Source organism: Morus notabilis, unplaced genomic scaffold (genome assembly GCF_000414095.1).
Source record: "Morus notabilis unplaced genomic scaffold, ASM41409v2 Scaffold698, whole genome shotgun sequence".
NCBI classification, from domain to species: domain Eukaryota; kingdom Viridiplantae; phylum Streptophyta; class Magnoliopsida; order Rosales; family Moraceae; genus Morus; species Morus notabilis.
Window position 1 is genome coordinate 115,202 of NW_010358448.1, and position 21,579 is coordinate 136,780.

The 21,579-nt window shown below is 36.2% G+C and overlaps 5 protein-coding genes across 5 annotated transcripts in view; all 5 read right to left on the reverse strand.

The window, feature by feature from the left end:
• Positions 1-1,802: 1,802 nt before the first annotated feature.
• LOC112090509 (putative disease resistance protein RGA3) lies at positions 1,803-4,730 on the reverse strand. The gene has a single exon (XM_024161965.1). It carries the CDS (start codon positions 4,728-4,730, stop codon positions 1,803-1,805), a length of 2,928 nt encoding a protein of 975 aa, XP_024017733.1.
• Positions 4,731-5,202: 472 nt separating this feature from the next.
• On the reverse strand, positions 5,203-8,619 carry LOC112090510 (putative disease resistance protein RGA4). Its single transcript, XM_024161966.1, has one exon. The coding sequence runs from the start codon at positions 8,617-8,619 to the stop codon at positions 5,203-5,205; it is 3,417 nt and encodes a 1,138-aa protein (XP_024017734.1).
• Positions 8,620-10,087: 1,468 nt separating this feature from the next.
• Positions 10,088-14,545, reverse strand: LOC21403570 (actin-related protein 7). The gene is made up of 7 exons (XM_010092522.2): positions 14,321-14,545; positions 13,824-14,039; positions 13,548-13,689; positions 11,938-12,182; positions 11,596-11,779; positions 10,851-10,918; positions 10,088-10,480 (listed from the first exon to the last, which is right to left on the reverse strand). The coding sequence occupies exons 1-7, from the start codon at positions 14,396-14,398 to the stop codon at positions 10,328-10,330; spliced, it is 1,086 nt and encodes a 361-aa protein (XP_010090824.1). The 5' UTR covers positions 14,399-14,545; the 3' UTR covers positions 10,088-10,327.
• A 3,490-nt stretch (positions 14,546-18,035) lies between these two features.
• LOC112090511 (putative disease resistance protein At5g47280) lies at positions 18,036-18,931 on the reverse strand. The gene is made up of 2 exons (XM_024161967.1): positions 18,405-18,931; positions 18,036-18,360 (listed from the first exon to the last, which is right to left on the reverse strand). The coding sequence occupies exons 1-2, from the start codon at positions 18,929-18,931 to the stop codon at positions 18,036-18,038; spliced, it is 852 nt and encodes a 283-aa protein (XP_024017735.1).
• Positions 18,932-20,340: 1,409 nt separating this feature from the next.
• The window catches only part of LOC21412305 (putative disease resistance protein RGA3), a 5,187-nt gene continuing 3,948 nt past the window's right edge, over positions 20,341-21,579 (reverse strand). Inside the window, exon 3 of the mRNA XM_024161988.1 lies at positions 20,341-20,813. The gene's annotated coding sequence lies outside the window, so the exon portion shown is untranslated. The remainder of the gene's footprint in view (positions 20,814-21,579) is intronic.

Genomic DNA, 21,579 nt, shown 5'->3' on the forward strand with positions numbered 1-21,579 from the left:
AGTTATAATCACGGTGTTGTGGGGGACCTTGCAAACCCTCACGTTCCGATGATTGCGCGCAAGTGGTACGCGAGCACTCGGGCCCATCAGTAAGAAAGATAAGATAAGATAATAAAATTATTATAAGACATCATAATTAAGCATAATCAGCTCATGCATATTTATTCATGTGTACTTACAGTTATTTTGTGAGATATAGTTCCTACTTGCTGAGCGAAAGCTCAATCGGATATGTTCATGCTGTAGGTAAGAAACCTATAAGTGAATGGTGGAGATGGGAATGGATACCGCTAACACTTAAAATCTTCCGCAGTAAGTTCAAGTAAAATCATGTATATGTATATATGATTTAAAGGTTTCAAGCATGTATGTTTAAAAAGTATAGGTGCATATGTATGTTAAAGAAACCGAGGTTGTAGCTAACAACCCTCGTTTTGAGTATTTACGTTTTAGAACGTTGCAACATAGCATGCAACAAATAAACAAAATTTAAACATGACGATTTAAATGATTGATTTTAAAAGGGCTTTAAGATGTACTTGAATTTAAGATTTCTCACGAAATCTGTTTTAAAGTCAAAATTAAATGGCCCGATTGAATTGGCTAGTTTTAGAAAGGCTTTTAAAGAGTATTTGAAACAAGAGTTCAAATGCTGCTCTGTTTGAAAGATATTTCTAGAACGTTTTATCTTAACTGAAATTAAGAAAAACTTTAAGAAATTTAGTGATTCACTTATTTGAAATTATTGTTACAAATTATAAAAGAATTCCTTCTTATATTAAAAAAAAAAATGTTCCACAAATTTTAAGAAACCCCAGTAAGTACAAGTTATTGTTTAAGTTACAGTGGCGGCCTTATAAGAGGGTCGCCACAGTGTTGTGGTCTCCATATTTCTTAATCACCCCAATAAAGTATGTCTTCAATTCAAATCAAAACCCCTATAAACTTGGAAACAAAAGAATGTTTGAGAATTTACAAATCATGGGACAAATGATATCAGACTAGTGCTCTAAAGATCATGGTCTCACAACTGGCTTAAGACTGAGTATCAATCATATTTTATTCTCTCTCGGATCATTATGAGACCACCAACAAATCTTTCTTTATTTCTAGGCAAATATGTTTTGCCCCAAAACTTAATAAAGAGCGCCACATGCATCATCTTAAGCTATAATTTCTTCATTCCAATGAGACCATTGTATTTTTTGTTTTTTTAACATATGAGTTCAACACTATCATATGACGGAATGTCGAACAGCATTGGTACCAAGCTTCTACTTTTTTTTTTTTTTTGGCCGTTGGATAAGTGAAAAATCGACAGTTAACATGCTTGTTAAAATATTGCTTCCATTACCCCCAAGTTCAATAATGTATGCATAAAACAACAATACAAAGTCCCAGAAGGGGAAAAAAAAAAAAAGAAAAAAAGAAAAATTGCAAACGTAAAAAGAAACGTGGCAACAAATTATTAAAATGCTTACCAAAACTCTAATAACGTGGCAACAAGCAGACTTTGTTTTAACCTCAACAAGTAGTTCTAGAAACTCCACCACAACTAGCAAGCCAAAGTTGGATTTCTGAAGGAAGAGAAAAGACTAAAAAGTTGATCGTTTCATATGACAAAAGGAATAAACGTTGAGGAACTACAAAGCTCAAGACAACGAGTGATGAAACTAACTTTTGCAGGTAATTGACTGATGAAAGTAATTCAGTTTTAAATAATTTGTCCTCTTGCAAAATCAATAAAACATTAGAAATCTTAAATGCAACTTTTCAATGGCAGGGTATATGAAGAACTGACCTCATACATGTGGAGCAGGAGAGTTTTCCCTCAGAAGGTAGTCAGCCAATGCGTCCATTGGTATTTCAGTGCAAGGCGTCCAGTTAACAGACTTGAGAGCTGGGAGGCTGCCTAGCCCATTGGGAATTGAGGTCAAATTGCTACATCCTCCAATTACAAGACTTGTAAGCGAGGAGAGGCTGCCTATCTCATTAGGAATTGAGGTCAAATTGCTACATCCTCCAATTACAAGACTTGTAAGCGAGGAGAGGCTGCCTATCTCATTAGGAATTGAGGTCAAATTGCTACATCCTCCAATTACAAGACTTGTAAGCGAGGAGAGGCTGCCTATCTCTTTAGGAATTGAGGTCAAATTGCTACAATCTCCAATTTCAAGACGTGTAAGCGAGGAGAGGCTGCCTATCTCTTTAGGAATTGAGGTCAAATTGCTACATTCTCTAATTACAAGACTTGTAAGTGAGGAGAGGCTGCCTATCTCATTAGGAATTGAGGTCAAATTGCTACATCCTCCAATTACAAGACTTGTAAGCGATGAGAGGCTGCCTATCTCTTTAGGAATTGAGGTCAAATTGCTACATCCTCCAATTACAAGACTTGTAAGCGAGGAGAGGCTGCCTATCTCATTAGGAATTGAAGTCAAATTGCGACATCCGCTAATTTCAAGATACTGTAGCGATGTGAGGTTGTGTATTTGCGCCTCTGATAGTAGAGATTCCAAATCGTCAACATAGTTAATAGATAAATGCTTCAATTTAGAGAGAGCGCAAGGGGAAGAGGAAGGGATGGAGGAGGAAGATGCTGAAAATGTTTCTTCAACACTATCATATACTTTCAATTTCATCCTACTCATCCTTTCCAGAGGCCTAGAGCTTGTCTTATATAGACTCAGCTCTTCGAGATTCGGAAACAGGGGCATGGAATTTAGAAGAGGGCAATAGCTTATTTCTACTATTGAAAGCTTAGGAAAAGAAAGTTGTTGGTGTGGTGTTAGTGCTTCACAAAAATCCTCTGTTTCTGCCCTCCACCATCCCTGCAAATTACCACAATCAATGAGATTGAGTTTCACCAAGGATGGGAATAAGGGCTCGGGTTGGTCACCTCTGCTCCAATCATGATTGTCCTTTTCTGAAACGTACTCTACAGCTGACAAAGCAACTAATCTAAGTTCCTTAAGGGAGGATAAATGGTGCAGTGGTGGCAGATATTTGCAGTTTTGACAAGCATTTAGTTCCAATCGAACAAGATCGGTGAGCGAAGAAAACCAATTAGCTGGAAATGTCTCACCCGGATAGAAGTACATTTGTATGGCTTTTATATTTTGAGGTGGCTCTAAGCGATCAAATGTTTCTTCTGCATTCCCCATCGACTCTTCTACTAGCCATTCCAACTTTAAGGACTCAAGATGTTCCTTGACCGTTAAATATTTAGCAGCCATTGATTCACCGAGTCCCCGTATCTCAATGGTTAAACCTCCGTGCAAGTTGTTAAGCGTGCTCAGTTCATCAAATCCAGCAGCACTTTCACTTGATTTGTTGTCTGCCACTATAAATGTATCTAATGATTGAAGTGACGACAATTCACCAATTCCACGAGGCATATGAGTCAACTTTTCACACCAATTAATCTCAAGATGCCTCAAATTGATTAGATTTTGTAAATTTGCAGGCAAACATACAAGACTTGTACATTCACGGAGTTTTAGTGTTTGCAAATAATACAGCTCTGTTATGGAACTTGGAAGCTCCACAATAGCACTGGATGAAAGATCAAGAAACCTAAGATGATTTAGTTTACCCAAGCTCTTTGGCAAAGTCTTTATACCACGGAGACTCAATGCCCGTAGGAGCGTAAAGTTTGACACAATATCATCACGACATGATGAACTCAAACTTTTTGCGTCACGTAAAATAAATGTGCGCATCTTTTTTTGTTTAAACAACAGTTTTGGAATTTGCCATGAGCTAATATAATCTGTAAAATCTACAGATACATGACAAACTTTTTCAAAAGCATTTTCTACTAACTCGATATTACTAGTATTGACATCAAATATTTTTATGCTCTTACCAGCCACTAGACTTGCAAGATCATGCATGAGATCGTGCATTTTACAATACTTTATGGTTGTTGGCGACAACTCACTTGTTTTAGCTTCTTGGAAAAAGCAACCCCAAAATAAAATCATGAAATACTCATAACCAATATCTTCTAGTTGCCTAGTACTATCAGATATAATAAATCCCTGTGCTATCCAAAGTTCTATTAGTTCTTGTACGTTGATCCTATAATCCTTTGGAAATAAGCTACAGTAAGCAAAACAATGCTTCAAGTGTGATGGGAGACTATTGTAACTCAGCTTAAGTGTAGGCACAATATCACTATGATTTTGAAAAGCTACTTTTGCAAGTTCATTGTCCCTAAAACGAACCCACTCTTTTTCAGCATTTTGCGAGGAATGAATCTTTGATTCCAAAAGTCTCCCTATTGTCTTTATCGCAAGAGGAACTCCTTTACACTTATCCACAATATCCCTTCCCACTTCTACAAGGCCGTGGTACTGAGAATTACTCTTATTTATTCCCCTAAATGCTACTCTCTCAAATAACGCCCGAGACTTGTCTTTGTCCAAACCACTTAACATGTATGTTTTAGTCGAATGAACAATTTCTGCAACTCTTATGCTCCTAGTAGTTATTAAAACTTTGCTGCCCTGTGCACCTATCTTTAAGAATGTTTCTAACTTCTCCCATTTATCACTATTCTCATTCCAAACATCATCTAATACTAGAAGGTATCTTTTATCTTGTATTTTTAGTCTAAGCTGATTTTGGAGCTGGTCCAAGTCAAGGTTTTGATCTGGGCTAGTATTATCTACGGATCTAACAATTTTTTTTCCTCCATTTGACAAGTAAAATTCCAAAGTCAACATTCTTGTTAAAATATTGCTTCAATTACCCTCAAGTTCAATAATGTATGCATAAAACAACAATACAAAGTCCTCAAAGCAAAAAAAGAAAAAAAAAAACAGAGAATAATTGCTAACGTAAAAAGGAACGTGGCAACAAATTAATTAAAATGCTTACAAAACTCTACTAACGCGGCAACAAGCAGACTTTGTTTTAGCCTCAACAAATAGTTTTAGAAACTCCACTACCAGCTAGCTGAACTGGGATTTCTGAAGGAAGAGAAAAGACTAAAAAGTTAATCGTTTCATATGACAAAGGAAATAAAGGTTGAGGAACTACAAAGCTCAAGACAACGAGTCATGAAACTAACTTTTGCAGGTAAATGAGTGATGAAAGTAATTCAGTTTTTAAATACCTTGTTCTCTTGCAAAATCAATAAAACATTAGTATTGTTAAATGCAACTTTTCAATGGCAGCGTATATGAAGAACTGACCTCATACATGTTGTGGAGCAGGAGAGTTTTTCCTCAGAAGGAAGTCAGCCAATGCGTCCATTGGTATTTCAGTGCAAGGCCTCCAGTTAACAGACTTGAGAGCTGGGAGGCAGCCTAGCCCATTGGGAATTGAGGTCAACTTGCTACACTCGTCAATTACAAGATCTCTAAGCGAGGAGAGGCCGCCTATCTCATAAGGAATTGAGGTCAAATTGCTACATCTGCTAATTTCAAGCCTTGTAAGCGAGGAGAGGCTTCCTATCTCATTAGGAATTGAAGTCAAATTTCTACATCCGCTAATTTCAAGATTTGTAAGCGAGGAGAGGCTTCCTATCTCATTAGGAATTGAAGTCAAATTGCTACATCCGCTAATTTCAAGACTTGTAAGCGAGGAGAGGCTGCCAATCCCATTGGGAATTAGGGTTAACTTTGAACATGATTCAATTTCAAGATACTGTAGCGATGCGAGGTTGTGTATTTGTGCCTCTGACAGTAGAGATTCCAAATCGTCAACATACTTAACAGATAAATACTCCAATTTAGAGAGAGCGGAAGGGGAAGAGGAAGGGATGGAGGAGGAAGATGCTGAAAATGTTTCTTCAACACTATCATATACTTTCAATTTCATCCTACTCATCCTTTCTAGAGGCTTAGAGCTTGTCGCATATAGACTCAGCTCTTCAAGATTCAGAAACGGGGGCATGGAATTTAGAATAGGGCAACGGGTTATGTTTACTATTGAAAGCTTAGGAAAATAAAGTTGTTGGTGAGGTGTTAGTGCTTCACAAAAATCCTCTGTTTCTCCCCTCCACCATCCCTGCAGATTACCACAATCAATGAGATTGAGTTTCACCAAGGATGGGAATAAGGGCTCGGGTTGGTCACCTCTGCTCCAATCATGATTGTCCTTTTCTGAAACGTACTCTAGAGCTGACAAAGCGTCTAAAGTAAGTTCCTCAAGGGAGGATAAATGGTGCAGTGGTGGCAGATATTTGCAGTTTTGACAAGCATTTAGTTCCAATCGAACAAGATCGGTGAGCGAAGAAAACCAATTAGCTGGAAATGTCTCACCCGGATAGTGGAACACTATTATGCCTATTATATTTTGAGGTGGCTCTAAGCGATCAAATATTTCTTCAGCATTCCACATCGATTCTTCTACTACCCAAGCCAGCATTAAGGACTCAAGATGTTCCTTGTCCGTTAAGCATTTAGCAGCCTTTGATTCACCAAGTCCCCGTATCTCAATGGTTAAAAAACCTCCATGCAAGTTGTTAAGCTTGCTCAGTTCATCAAATCCAGCAGCACTTTCACTTGATTTGTTGTTTGCCACTATAAATCTATCTAATGATTGAAGTGACGACAATTCACCAATTCCACGAGGCATATGAGTCAACTTTTCACAACCACCAATCTCAAGATGCCTCAAATTGATTAGATTTTGTAAATTTGCAGGCAAACTTAGAAGACTTGTACATTGACGGAGTTTTAGTGTTTGCAAATAATACAGCTCTGTTATGGAACTTGGAAGCTCCACAATAGCACTGAATGAAAGATCAAGAAACCTAAGATGACTTAGTTTACCCAAGCTCTTTGGCAAAGTCTTTATACCACGGAGACTCAATGCCCGTAGGAGCCTAAAGTTTGACACAATATCATCACGACATGATGAACTCAAACTTTCTGCATCGCGTAAAATAAATGTGCGCATTTTTTTTTGTTCAAACAACAGTTTTGGAATTTGGCATGAGCTATTATTATTTGCAAAACGTACAGATATATGACAAACCTTTTCAAAAGCATTTTTTGCTAACTCGATATTACTAGTATTGACATCAAATATTTTTATGCTCTTACCAGCCACTAGACTTGCAAGATCATGCATGAGATCGTGCATTTTACAATACTCTATGGTATTCGATGGCAACTCACTTGTTTCCGCTTCTTGGAAAAAGCAACCCCAAAATAAAATCATGAAATACTCATAACCAATATCTTCTAGTTGCCTAGTACTAGAGCTATCAGATATAATAAATCCCTGTGCTATCCAAATTTCTATTAGTTGTTGTACGCTGATCCTATAATCCTTTGGAAATAAGCTACAGTAAGCAAAACAATGCTTCAAGTGTGATGGGAGACTATTGTAACTCAGCTTAAGTGTAGGCACAATATCACTATGATTTTGAAAAGCTACTTTTGCAAGTTCATTGTCCCTAAAACGAACCCACTCTTTTTCAGGATTTTGCGAGGAATGTATCTTTGATTCCAAAAGTCTCCCTATTGTCTTTATCGCAAGAGGAACTCCTTTACACTTATCCACAATATCCCTTCCCACTTCTACAAGGCCGTGGTACTGAGAATTTCTCTTATTTATTCCCCTAAATGCTACTCTCTCAAATAACGCCCAAGACTTGTTTTTGTCCAAACCACTTAACATGTATGTTTTAGTCGAATGAACAATATCTGCAACTCTTATGCTCCTAGTAGTTATTAAAACTTTGCTGCCCTGTGCACCTAGCTTTAAGAATGTTTCTAACTTCTCCCATTGATCACTATTCTCATTCCAAACATCATCTAATACTAGAAGGTATCTTTTATCTTGTATTTTTAGTCTAAGCTGATTTTGGAGCTGGTCCAAGTCAAGGTTTTGATCTGGGCTAGTATTATCTACGGATCTAATAATTTTTTGAATAAGTAACTTCAAATCGAAAACATCAGAAACACAAACCCATATTGTTTTCTCAAAATTCTTTTTGACAAATTCATCATTGTAAACTAACTGAGCTAGTGTGGTTTTCCCTAATCCGCCAATTCCAACTAGGGAAACAGTGGTCACACTTTCTTTAGCCTCAAGATTGTTGCCTAATAAAAAATCTAGTATCTCTTTTTTATCATTATCTCTCCCAATAACTTCATCAGTCGTTACAAATGAGTGAGTCTCCCTCCCACTCATTATAGAGGAGAAAGTCCTTGTCTCTCCATGTTCGCACTTATCTAATTGAGAAAATACCTGATTGGCTTTAATTTCATCTAATTTCTCTCTAATTTGTTTAATTTTGTTAGCCATTTTCACTCTAAAAGCAAGTTGGTTTGATCTCGAGAAGAAAATGCGTACCTTCTTTGCCCTTTTCTTACCGAAAAGCACTTTGCGGCGTAGTTGTTGGTAGCGAAACTCGTCAACCAAGTTATCAGCGTCGTAGATAACATCTTCGAGACTTTCAAGCCACACTTTGACTTGGTTGTTGGTATCTTCCTTCTCCTCTGCATCAAGAAGCACAGCGTTGATCATGGTAATGGTGTCCTCAAGTTTTCGGAGCTCACCCTTAAACCAGAAGGGCAGTCTGATATATTGGAAAGGTTCGGAAGCCACGTTTGCAACGAATCCTGCAAGAATGATGAGAAGTACTCCTTCGGCCATTAGTAATAATAGTTGTTGGTATGAAATGAAGGTGTAAAGAAAACAGAAAGCCCAAACAACAGAATAAATTAGAACAACAGAGTGCTTTAGAGAACGGAGAAAAGGAAAGAGATGATGGTTCGATGGTTGCAGTGTGTAGAGGAAAGATTGAGAAAGCAGTCATTGAGAAGTGAATTGAGAGATGTATTATTCCCACTTATTTGTAATGACGAAAATTAATTCATAAAAGTTATAATCAAAACTATCCGTTGCAACAAATTCATGTAATCATGCATGTCGGCCAGCAAAGTAAAAAAAAAAAAATTATTATTTTAAGGTTATGGACGTTGCTCTGTGGGCCAGCAATATCGCTTTTGGGACTTTTTTTTAAATTAGTTGTTGATTGTTGATATGAAAGCTGTGAAGGAAAGAGAAAGCACAAGCGGACAAATTAGAACAGAATGTTTTACAGCAATCTATTATTTGTTTTTTCGTTTTCGCCATTATCTTCTTTATTCCCCGTTACTAGCCGTTGGCTTCTTCAGTTTTTTTTTTTTTTTATATATATATATATATATTTTTGGAAGGGAGTAGCAGTTGGCATCTCCTCCTACTTTAATTAATTTCAGTACTACTCACTCTTTTTTTTTTTGGTGAGTAAGGCCTCCAATCGGAGGAGAAGAACTTCATTTTGGTGAGTAACAGCCAAGTTAAAACCAAAGGTCTAAGCACCAAGAATTGGGCATACAAGCAGACTCAAAGAACCTATGTGAGAGTCCGTGTATCAATCGATGGAGCTATATGAAACCCTAATCCTGAACGGAGTTAAACTCCTACAGTATGGTCAGGGAACATCCCATCTTGACCCAATCCCAAATCAAGAGACCGCCGAACAAAATAAGAGGAAACCATCCTCTAAGCCAAACCCAGCCAGGAAACACAACACATAAATACCAGAAAAAACACAAAGGGACTGTAGGAAGACCACCATTCTTATTACACGAATGACAACACAAAAACAACAAAGAAACACAAAGTCCAAGCGCATCCACCACCAGAATCCGCGAATCCGGAGTCCCTCCACCCAACCTTCCACGGGATTCTTTGGACTCCCGCGAGCTTAGACTAATTATTAAGATAAAATGACAAGTAATTGCCCATCTTCGTGTGTGTAGTTATTTCTCTTTTTTGTTTCTACTTTGTCGGTTGTTTTTGGATTCTTTAATTGCCCACCTATTTTCCTTTATTCATTGCCAATCACAGAATTTTTTTTCCACAAGGGTCTTTTGTAGTTTGGGTGGGAAAAGGTCAATCAAACAGATTCTATCAAAAAAAAAAAAAAAAAAAAAAGGGTTAATCAAACAGAATATCAACAAAATAGTAATTCAAGAGCTCAAATTGAATCGATAAATATTTTAGTTGGCTACGCAAGGCCTTGGCCTAGATCTTCCAGATTGTGAATTGCAACTTTAATCTCACAGCAAAAAGATTTAGAAAAAAAATTGCAACTTTAATGCTGTGATCTTGGAGCAAATACGGAAGATGCTAAAGACTATTCTTCAACGGTCTTGTGGCTCTTCCTGCCGAGGTCTTGGAATTTTTAGCTCAAAGTGTTTGAGAATTTTCTACATGTAGAGTCTAACCAACACGATGTTTTGCACTACTATAAACTGAACCACAGTACAACGAACCTACAGATATCCAAGGGCTTGTACAGCAAAATACAGCATCAGAAACATTTCCGATGAACGACGGAAGGTCCATTTTCGTCATAGTCTGCCTTCGTTACGTGCTGATTCTGTGGGAACACAACTTTGGCAAGTATGGCACCTCCCACCCACGCTGAGTACATTGTCAAGTTCTCGGGCATGTATTCCGGAGGCTGTGATGAATAAAAAACTCTCACCAATTTAGCACAAGAATTTCCACTCTCCAAATAAAAATCCCAACAATATTGATACTAGGATTTCACAGGTTTGACGTACAGAAAATATGAAATTGTTTGACTTGCAAATAAAAAGAAAATGGACGTTCAGTACTAGAAAAAAAAAATCCAAATTAAATTATTGATTAAAGGGCTTGTGATTATTCTGTATGCGTGGATGGAAAAGGGAATGATGATGCAGAGATGCAAAGGTACTAAACAGACAGAAATATTTGCTGATCATGCCGTTATACATGATCTCAAAGAGAACAAAGGCGAACTACACATATTCTTATGTGGATCCATCTTTTGCGATAAAATAAAATACCTTGACCAGAGCAGGACGAATAGCAGATGAGCAGAGACCAGCTTCTTTCTGAAACCTTTCTTCAAAACCTGCACAAAACTGCGAGTAAGTGGCTGACTACAAGCAATTTCTTTAAAACAAGAGACCCAACTAATGCAGTTCATGGAAAAGCATCGGTGGCCTCTCCAGCTAATAAAATGTACATTAACTACTGTTCCACAGAATTTTTCCATCCGAAAACAAAATAGCACCTTGATAGTTGATACTTAATCAATAATACTTGTTATCATTTGTTGGCTATTTTTTACTATCATAGACGTGTCTTATTCATTCAGACACCCCTCCAATTTACTTTTTCTCATGCCAAACCTCAAGCCAACTTATAGATCAAACCGAGCAATTTGAGTGAACTTTATTTAGATATGATAATCCCCCTAGTACACAATGCTAATAATGATAACTGATACTATCTAGCCTATGGTGAGCCATCCAGCTTTTCAGTTGGTGTACAAATAACTAGATCATCAGAAAGCAGGCAACCACCAAGGATTAGTACTCTTTTTTATTTTTCTTTTTTCTTTTTTGTTTGTTTTGTTTGTTTTTTTTTTTTTTTTTTGGGTTCTTTTTCTCTTTTTTTGTTCTTTTTGTTTTAATGCTGTTCTGAACGTAAGTAATTACCCTATGAATTATATGACAGGAAAGTAAATAAAATTACAAAAAAGGGTAAATCCTAGAGCCACCACATGATCAACCACCATAAACTCACCAGTCATGGATGCAGTGCCACCACATAATACCGTGTTTTCTAGTAACTGCCGGTGATTATCAGATGATACTGCTGAGATACTACGAACAAGCTGCTCAACAATTCCATGTGCCTCTAAACCCAATATAGATGGTTGGAATAAAGCCTCACCGACTGTATATCTTTCTCTTCCAATTGTAATTACCTGAAATTATAGTGGAAGCAACTTATATTTTGATACCTAATGGCTAATAAAATGTCATAAATTAGGAAGGTTGCAATCAAGCAAGGATTTCTCAGAAAGAGGTGAGAAGGAAAATCATAAACGGCAAACATTTAGTTTGAACATAGTGAAACATGGACCTGTCCATCGGGAAGAGTATGTTTTTCTGTCTGGCATGAACTTTCAAGCTTCCCATAAGCAAGTTCGTCTTCAGCACAACATGAATATCGCTCCTTTATTTTCTCAACATCAGACATGCTGATATTAACAAATGGATTGGATTTTCCAAGTTCCTGAGCAAGTAACTTTGTCAAGTCGACACCTCCTATTTCAAACCTTCTGGAAGCAATGTGATGAACCGCACCTTCAATTACTGGTGCAATATCTAGAGAAAAAAAAAAAGAAAGGAGAATGAGACGGTATAAGTTAGAATCTCATCATTTTTTAAAGCCTCCACTACATTTGAAAAGGACCATATATACTGTCACATGATCATTATATTGCAATCATGGAAACTGAAAGTGGAACCTCTGAAATGAATAGTTTTCCTATAATTACTAGAAATTATGACTACCAAACAGATTTGACTTTGTAATATAGGAATATATGTACGCAACCAGGGAAACAAGAGTTCTGAAAGGGAAAATATAGGAATTGCAGTTGATGTTTGCATCACAATCTGCCAGCATATAGATCTTTGTATGATGTACAACTTAGAATGAAACAAGACAAGCATATTCATCTTGACTTGGTGCTGCTGGAGAATACCTAACCTCACCGTATGGTAAAAAGAGCATATGGAGCTCTTATGACGACATTGTAAGAAGTAGAAAGTTCATCACCAATGAATGTTAAACATATCAAAAGTCAGAGAAATCAAGGACAGAAGGATACTATGGCTGGACTGTGGAAGGGAGAAACCTTGCTTCTCAGCAACATTTTATTAGTAAGCTTATAAGTTTTTCTATTGGCATTTTTAACTTATTTTCAGTCTTTCACTCACACTGATCTTAACCTCTTTTGCAGTTTTGACATTTTTCCTGCCTCAAAATCATTTATCAATGTATTCAAATGTTGGAATAATATACAAATGCTCCGAGACCCAGGATTACACAAACCGGCTTAACATACACAGGACCAGTTAGCAGTAGAACGGCTGGTACGACCTATGGTGTATCTTATGCATTGAATTGCATTTCACTTAAACCCGTTCAAAAAAAAAACACTTTAACTCTAAAGACAGTAAAGCCAATAAACATGGGAACATAAAGTGTCAATGATAGGCCCTCCATAATACAAACAATGGTAGGAATGGGTTCATATTACTTGGGCCGAATTCTTCAACAAGATCACTTGAAAGTGAAGCATTCCATTAATAATAAACATCACCACTCTAAATCTGCCATCCAACACTTCTTTTATGGCTGTTATCATCAAGTAATGACCTAAACATCTAATGAACTTTACAGTTATGTTTCTCACTTGGTTCTGTATTATGACATAAAGAGTTAAAAGAGCAATCTATTCACTACTCACTATGTCTTAAAGGTTTAAAGAAGATAACTAAGTATCAATCTATTAACTTACAAACTAAAGATAACTTAGAACTTACTGCAATTCCAAACAAATAAAAAGAAAAGAAAAGAAAAGGTTACACTATTTACACGTAGTCAAGTTTAAGATTCTTTTGATTCACAAGAGATTAGAAACCAACCATCAACTTAACAACCCTTGTACCTAGATAACATACCTATCTTTCCATGACCAATGTCAACAGTGCATCCTGAGATTCGTCCTACTGCATAAAGCGACAATACAGCTTGTTCTGAAGCATAGAAGCCCGATATGTTAAACATTTCAAACATCAGTTGCACCAACTGCTCTCTGACAGCCTGGCCATAAAAATCCTCTCATCCTATTATTTTCGCCCTTAAAAACTTCAGATTCATGTAAATAATCAAGCACAATCAGACGAGAAAGCATTATTAAATTTGACATGTACTAACTGCAAGAAAACATCTTATACCTTCGGGGTAGAAAGTGGATCGGTAAATAGTATCTGCCCTTCATTGCCAATTTCCCAGCCAAGTCCAGTATACAGAACATGGTGCAACAGATCCTCCATTGCATCCCAATCTCTAATATAACCCCGAACGACAGGATCAACGGTAATATCCTCAGACAACGAGCTTTCGTTCACCGATCCCTCTTCAAGCACTCGTTTCATTTGCGTAGGAATTATCTAGACCATACAACAAAGAAGTTAAAAACAAAGAAGGAAAAAAAATCCAAACTTTCCTTTCTGTCCTGCAATTAGAAACTTGGTCTGAAATTGAACAAAATCTCGAATTAAGTTATAACCTAAAAAATCATCTTAAGACTAAAAGCTTGAATTTTGCAATGTTCAGAGACAAGTATTTCCAAAGAAGAATGACGATTATTTGGAGCGAAACAAGCCGTGCCCTAAATCAGTCGTCTAAGCTCAACGAAAAGTGAAAATGGAGAGAGAAATGAAGGGATTACCATGGAAGGAGATTGGTCAGGAATAGCGGGACCAGCTTTGAGGAGCTTGGAGCCGGCGTCGACCACTGCGGCCTCCATTGATTCGAAACCCTAACTCTCTCTCTCTCTCTCTCTCTCTCTCTCTCTAAGTCTTCAATTCATTTGTTAGGGCGGGCTCTGCTCTGCTCAGTTTTACTTTCAAACTTGAACTCGCTGAGCGGTCACCAGCGGCGTTGTTTCTCGAAATTTTGGGCATTGCCAATGACCCACCCTGAAAAAATAAATAAATAAATAGCACATTTGCCCCCAAACTTGACGTGATTTAATAAATTGTCCTTTTAAATTTTTTTATTTTAATAAGTTATCCTTTTAACATATAAAATTATTATAATATGTTTCATTTTAACAATAATTGTGTTACATTAATGTCGAAAAAGCATACTCAACGAAAAATTTTACATCTCAATTCAAATATAATATAAATCTTTTAATTCCTCAATCTTGATGATATTTGGCAAAGTGAAAGTTTATAAAAGTTTAGAATAGTAAGGTGAGTATTTTTAAAATTTAGTAGGCAAAATAGGGGTAACCCCGAAATTCGGAGACATAGGTAATAATAACCCTAAATCTAACAAAAAATTTGAGCACATTTTATAAAATGGGGCATATTGTAAAAATTTATAAGTTTAAGGGGTTGATTTTTAAAATAAAAAGTTTAGATGGCAATTTACTAAACGACAACAAGTTCAAGGGCAATTGTGCTCAAAAATAAAAATTAAAAAAATTAAAAACAAGAGTTAATCTTATTAATGCCCCAAAATTTTAAAGTTATTTTTTATTTGCCACTTAAATTTTAAAAATTTTCATTTTTTTCTCTTGAATTTTGATTTACTCTCACTTAACACTTCTTGTTAAAATTTTTGTTAAAGTCATGCAGAAAAAGAGGGGATTAAATGTGCTTATATGATCATTTTTCATTTTTTAATAAAAAGATCACATGATCACATTTCATTTTTTTTAATGGGATTAATTTTAAGTTCAGATGCCAAACTGAAATGATACTAAAGTTCAGGAGAATTAAACTCTAAAAGCAAAGCATAGCAAAACAAATCAAAAGCAAAAAGTTTTTTTTTCCATTTTTATAGTACATTTTGAGGTTTATTTAGAAAAAAAAAAATGTTAGGTACACTAACTCTAATATCAATTTTTAACTTCATAAGTTGTCACTATTTTAATTTTATTGATATGCGCAATCTCATATTATTAATTATGTAGCAATTTTGTAAACATCGATTAATAAAAGAGTGACAACTTAGGAGTGATACCAAACTCGATGATAGAAGGTCCAACTGGGGATATTGTGTTTTCACGTCTACACTAAAGCAGAGTTCAGAAGTGTAGCAAATCTGCTTGCAAATATTTCTTGGTTGCAATCATTGTTAGGAAAGCTTCAAAGCTAGTTCTGCAAGACTTCTTGTGATCTAAGTGTGACAACCTGAGCACATTAATGCTTGCCGCTAATCCCTTTCTTCGTGTTAGAACAAAACATATAAAATTAGATCCCTATTTTTTCTTAGAAGGAAAGTGCTGTGGAGACTGGAGACGGCTTGTGATACGACATGTGGCTTCATAGGATCAAGTAGGTGATATCTTGACAATGTCAACTTCAAGCTCACGGTTGCGTAATTAGCTAGGAGATTAATGGTAATTAACGGCCGGCTAAGATCAGGTTAGTTATGAGTTGTCATTAGTTTAAGCACTTGCTTGTATATGATTGGTAGCAAGAGTAGTTAGTTAGATTTGCTTTTTCAAGAACTGTGTACAGTTTGGATAATCAAGAATAGCTAATTTGATTTTTAAAGATGGTTCTGTTCTGTCCTTAAACACTTCTGGAGTTGCTGGTTCACGTTTTCAGGTAAAAGAGTCGCCAATGACTTGGCTATGAGTCGTTCAATATGCTATTTACTACAATTATTGTTTTCTGTATTTGCACATGCAATTATTGATTTAACCACATAAGATGTAGAAGAGAACTAGAATGCTGTCATATCATATAATAAAAGGCGATTGATTCTACATTCTAATACGCTTTCTAATCTGGCTCAAATTCATGTCTCCCCATCATGATTTTTGCCACAACAAAATAAATAATTAAATGAATAAATGGGTAGCCTCTTGGAAGATATGTAGAATGCTGAACTATTCAGATTTTAACATGAAAAAGTTTCTCTTAAGCAATAGAAATTATGTATACTACACATTAGCAAGGAGAGATTCCTGAATACTCAATTGAGAATGAACAAGATCAATTTGACCTGTGTCCAAGTCAATGAACTGTCACAGTTTTGCTATCTAGATCCAGATATGTATGACATCCTATGTTTTTTCTTATTTTGATTTCAGCCCCCGTCTCAAGGTCTTCTAAATCTGCCATGTGACGAATTTAGCGTTTTGTTTACTTTCAATTTCACGATGCAAGTGGGGCTTGACAAACAACTTATATTTTGGAGATATTTTTTATTTTTTTTAATTGGATGGCCATGTTAAACATGGCTCGTTTGATGATGCAAGTGTTCTTTGTCATAGTTCTGCAATATTTGAGGTTAAGCGAAACATGCAGTCGAAAAATGGAGCAATCCCATTTGATAACAGTAGGAAAGATATGAAAGAAACAAGACTTGTATGGTTTTACAAAATTGCTTGTATTTTTCAGGGTCGAGAAAAGAAAGTTGCTGATCAAACTACTACAAAGTTACAAAACTCCACTAACTCTCTTCCGTATATCTAAACTTTTCTCTCGGACAGTGAACTTTGCATTTTTTTCAGAGTTTTCATATTTTTCTGTAGTCTGCTTTTGTACCCCCCAAAAAAAAAATATCACCATAACAACTAAGCCAACAAAAAGATACTTATGATACGAACAAAAAGATGCTTATGAACGAGAAATCACAGGATCTAATCCCTAGTCATGGGTGCTTGAATGCGTCATTAAAACCTTGGAAGGGGGAAAAAAAAAAAAAAACCAAAGGGAAAAGAATCCATCAAGGAAAAAGAATGCATGATCCCGAACCAAAACTGCTCATGAGACTTGGAATTTCTCCTGAAACAAGGATCTCATTGATCAACTGGCATAAGCAAAGGACAATGAGAGCCGCAGCAACCAAGCTTGCACAAGCAACAAACCAACAGTCGGGACTAACTAACAATCCCTGAATCGTCTATAAGAAAAATTTGGAAATAGCTGACAAGCCTTGAAAAAGGATGGAGGTACAAAAATTTGGCGAAGAATGCCACCACGAGTGAGCTGACGAGTGGATCAAAAAACCTGCTAATTTATCCACAACCTGATTACGTATTTGAAACCTGACAAACAAAAAATCACTTAATGCGAGGAAACAAAAGAGAGAGAGTGAAAAAAAAAAAAAAAAAAAAGACATCTTAAAGAAATTTCTAGATGAAGAATATAACAATTGCTACTGCTAATAGATAGGAAAAGAAGATTGTTTTAATTCAATAATTCCCTACGGATCAATATGCTTTTATTTTATTTTATTTTATAGGGAACTGTTCTAAGCATTAATATAAGTAATTCAATTTAGATGATTTGTGTTCCTGCAAAGTTAATAAAACACAAGTATTGTCAAATGCTACTTTTAAATGGGAGGGAATATCAAATTAGAGGTATATGATGAACTAACCTCATAAAAGTAGTGGAGCATTAGACTTCATATGACAATCAAGCTCGAGAGTTCTGCTGCAGGAGGTAGTCAGCCAATGCGTCCATTGTAATTTCATCGCAACAGTTTCTATTAACGGCCTCGAGAGATGGGAGCCCACCTATCCCACTAGGAATCGAGGTCCAATTGCTACATCCTTCAATTATGAGATATTTAAGTGATGAGAGACTGCATATCGCTTCTGGAATTGATGCCACATTCGAACACCGACTAAGTTTTAGAGTCTGCAGCGACGAGACTCTGCCTATTCCTTCTGGAAGTGATGCCAATTTGAGCAGTTCTTTATACTCAGAAACTGAAGCGATGAGAGGTTGTTTATCCTTTCTGAAAGTGATGCCAAATTTGAACGGTACGTAATACAAAGAGACTGAAATGATAAGAGGTTGCCGATCCCTTCTGGAAGTGATGCCAAATTTGAACAATGGCTAATTTTCAGAGATTGCAGCAATGAGAGGCCGCTTATCCCTTCTGGAAGTGATGATGACTTTGAACAGTTAAAAATATCCAGAGAGTGAAGCGATGAGAGGTTGCCTAACTCTTCTGGAAGTGATGCCAATTCTGAACAACTACAAATTGTCAGAGACTGAAGCAATGAAAGGCTGCCTATCCCAATTGGAATCCAGACCAAATTTTCGCATCCATGAATTGTAAGATCTGTAAGCGATGAGAGGCCGCCTATCCCTTCTGTAAGTAAGGTCAAATTTGAACACATCCTAATACTCAGAGACTGAAGCGATGAGCCATTGTGTACTACTGCCTTTAACAACAACGATTCTGAATCGTCAACATCCTCAATAGATAAATGCTTCATTTTGGAGGGAGCGGAAGTGGAGGAGGAGGAGGAAGATGCTAATGATGTTGCTGCAACACTAGCAGTTTCACTCTTCAATTTCATCGTGATTGTCCGTTCTAGTGGCTTGGTTCTTGTCTTGTGTAGTTTCAGATTTTCGAGATTCGGGAACAAGTGCATAGAAGTTAGAACAGGGCAATCAGATATTATCGCTTTCCAAAGATTAGGAAAAGAAGTTTGTTGATGCTCTATTAGTGCTTCACCAAAATTCTCTCTTTCTCTCCTCCACCAACCTTTCAGATTATCGCATCCTCTAATATCGAGTTTCTCCAAGGATGGGAAGGACTTGGATAAATGGTCACCTTTGTTCCACTCCCTGTCTGAAACATACTAAGTCTAAATTCCGGAAGAGAAGGTAAATGGTGCAATGGTGGAAGATATTTGCATTTTTTACAATAATCTAGTTCCAAGCGAACAAGACTAGTGTGCGAAGAAAGCCATTTAGGAAATGTCCCACCCGGATAAAATGACACTTTTATGGCTTTTGTATTTTGAGGTGGCTCTAAGCATTCAAAGTCTTCTTCAACATTCTCAGTTGCTTCATTTCTAATAATACAATGCAAAACTAAGTTCTCAAGGTGTTCCTTGTCCTTTAAATATTGTGTCGCCCTAGTTTTGCCAAGTCCAAAAATATGCACTCTTTAACGTCAGTGCAAGTCAAGTCCAAAAATAGTACAACCCTGTTATTTTATCTGGTTGCTTCTCGATACGATTATTTTGTGAGAGATCAAGATATCTAAGATGCTTTAGTTTACCCAAATTATGTGGTAGAGTTTCTACATTAACTTCAATTTTAAGACTCAATGCACGCATGAACTTAGAAACAATCACATCTAACTTTTTTGTTACAGTAAAAAGCTCTCACATAACGTCACATCTCAACTCGAATTAAAAACTCGATCAGCGAACTAAACAGGCCCTTAAAGTTTGATAGAATATCATCATAGTCCGATGAACTCAATCTTTGAAACTTGGGTAAAATAAGTGTGCGCATCTTTCGTTGTTCTAACAATTGTGTTGGAATTCGACACGATTTTTCAAATTTAAAATCAACATATATATGATGAACATTTTTTTAAAGCATTTTTTATATCACTATCTAAACCTAATTCTGTTAGTACTGCTTTCAAATTCCCCTGTATTTCCATCTAATATTTTTATGTTCTTATCTGCCACTAAACTTGCAAGATTATGCATTTACAGTACACCCTTTACAACCGTTAAATCTTTATTAAATACTGTTTGTTCTGCATATTTTTTCAATTTGATGTGATTTTGACCAAATCTAACGGTCAAAAATTAGGACTACTGTTGGGAAGGACTACTAGAGAAACTCTGAAAAAAAGAAGAAACCATGTGAGTCGTATATTTTGATCAGACAAATCAACCCTTAATTAGATTCGTCTCATTGATAAAATTAAAAGAAACGAACGAATACAAACAGTTTAGGTGAATAAAACACGTGCCATTTAGGCGTACAAATCCAAAATGGACAGAAACAGAACAAAAACACCTAAGCTAACAGAAGGATGCTTATGATACAAGAAATCATGGAATCTAATCCTTAGAAAAAAGATGCCTCATTAAAACCTTGACAGGAAAAAACCCAATGGGAAAAAATCCATCAAGGAAAAAGAGTGCATGACCCCGAACTAAAACTGCTAATGATTCTTGATATTCCTGCTCAGACAAGGCTCTCAGAGACCAATTGGTAGAAGCAAAGAATATGAGCAGCAACAGCAGAAACTTGTACAAGCAACAAACTAACAGCCAAGCATGAACAACCTCGAGTCATCTAAAATTAAAAATGGGCATAGCTGACAAGTCTGAAGAAAGAAGAGGCACAAAAATTCAGCAAAAAAATTTGACCATGAGTGGGATGACAAGTTGATTGAAGATATCTGCAACCTCATTATCAATATGAAACCTGACAAAAAGAAAATCACTTGACTCAACAAGTGGAAGAATAATAATTCAGTAAAGTCTGAAACTACAATTAGCATGCACATGGATATATCTCTGGCTTCCGGCAATGCTAGCTAATAAAAGCAAGGAAACGATATGCGAAAAAACAAATAAAACTTTGCAAGGTTTTGATGCCAGGAAAAAACAAAATCTCAAGGGACTTTCTACTGATGATCTTCTTCCGTGAAGAAAATTGTAATAAATTGAAACCAAATGTTAACATGAAGAAAGATAGTCATGAACTCCTAGAATGAATTTTCTAGATGAAGGAAAAGATGATTGCTTCAATTCCTTGCTTCAAGATGTGTGTTTAAAGAAAGTTTGAGAACTTAAGGGACTATGAATAAATAAATACATAACCTTCTCAGCATCAATTTCAACGCTTTTTTTTCTATATATATTTCTCAGTAAATATTTTATGCCCCTGAAACATAATACAGAGGGTCATTGATATGCAAGACCTTAATCTTTAATTCATATTTTATTTTTTATGAGTTCAGCACTAACACATCATAGAATGTTGGACAAAAAACATCAGTGCCAGATTGTTTCTTTCTTTCTTTTTTTTTTTAAATATATTGTTGGACAAGTGAAAGTCCCCAGTCAACATGCTTTGTTATGAAAGGGAAAAATAACGCAAACATCAAAATGACCAATTCATAAAAACAGAACGTTACTTCTGTTACCTCGTTTCAAAAATGTATGCATACAACAAAAACACAAAGTCC